This window comes from Rhea americana, unplaced genomic scaffold (assembly GCF_003343005.1).
Source record: "Rhea americana isolate MKP2758 unplaced genomic scaffold, rheAme1 scaffold_286, whole genome shotgun sequence".
In the NCBI taxonomy this organism is placed as follows: Eukaryota; Metazoa; Chordata; class Aves; order Rheiformes; family Rheidae; genus Rhea; species Rhea americana.
The window spans coordinates 1-984 of NW_028186408.1; the positions used below are offsets into that span (position 1 = coordinate 1).

The following is a 984-nucleotide window of genomic DNA, read 5'->3' on the forward strand; positions in this document are numbered from 1 at the left end:
GGGCTGGCGGGGCGCGCTCGCGGCCCGCGGGGCCCCGCTCACCCCCGCCCGCTGCCCGCCAGGTGGACTTCGAGGACGTCATCGCTGAGCCGGCGGGAACGCACAGCTTCGACGGCGTCTGGAAGACCAGCTACACCAGCTTCACCGTCAGCAAGTACTGGTGCTACCGGCTGCTCTCGGCCATCCTGGGCATCCCCCTGGCCGTGCTCTGGGGCTTCCTCTTCGCCCTCATCTCCTTCTGCCACATCTGGGCCGTGGTGCCCTGCATCAAGAGCTACCTGATCGAGATCCAGTGCGTGGGCAGGATCTACTCCCTCTGCATCCGCACCTTCTGCGACCCGCTGTGCGAGGCGCTCGCCAGGGTCTGCGGCAGCGTGCGGGTCTCCCTCCGCAGGGAGCCCTAGCCGCGGSATGAGCGCCCGCAGGCCACGGCTGCCGCGGAGCCTCCGCACTGAAGCACCCCGCRCCCGCCTCGCGTAGCGGAGAATAAAGCGTTGGGCCCCGGCCCCTTTGCATCRCAGCCAGGCTTCTGAACGCGGGGCGCCGCRGCGGGCACGCTGTGCCGGCTTCGCCCGAGCCAGCCGACGGCACCCGGCCGCGGGGATGGGGAGTGTGCAGGCGCCTGCTGCGCTGCGCTGTGCCGTGCAGGCACCCGCTGCACTGCGCTGTGCCGGTGCCCACTGCACCCTGCTGCACCCTGCAGGTGCCCAATGCACCCTGCTCTGCAGGCGCCCGCTGCACCGCACGTGCAGGCGCCCACTGCACCCTGCCGTGCAGGCACCCACTGCATTGCACCCTGCAGGTGCCCACTGCACCCTGCTCTGCAGGCGCCCACTGCACCGCACGTGCAGGCACCCACTGCACCCTGCCGTGTAGGCACCCACTGCATTGCACCCTGCAGGTGCCCACTGCACCCTGCTGCACTGGTGCCCACTGCACCCTGCTGCACCCTGCAGGTGCCCACTGCACCCTGCTCTGCAGGCG

General features: G+C 71.0%; 1 protein-coding gene across 1 annotated transcript; it reads left to right on the top strand.

The window, feature by feature from the left end:
- Positions 1 to 8: 8 nt before the first annotated feature.
- On the top strand, positions 9 to 520 carry CAV3 (caveolin 3; the record flags this gene model as incomplete). The annotated part of the gene is made up of 1 exon (XM_085308907.1): positions 9 to 520. A coding segment is annotated over one exon (396 nt), but the record flags the coding sequence as incomplete, so codon positions are not given.
- Positions 521 to 984: the final 464 nt, after the last annotated feature.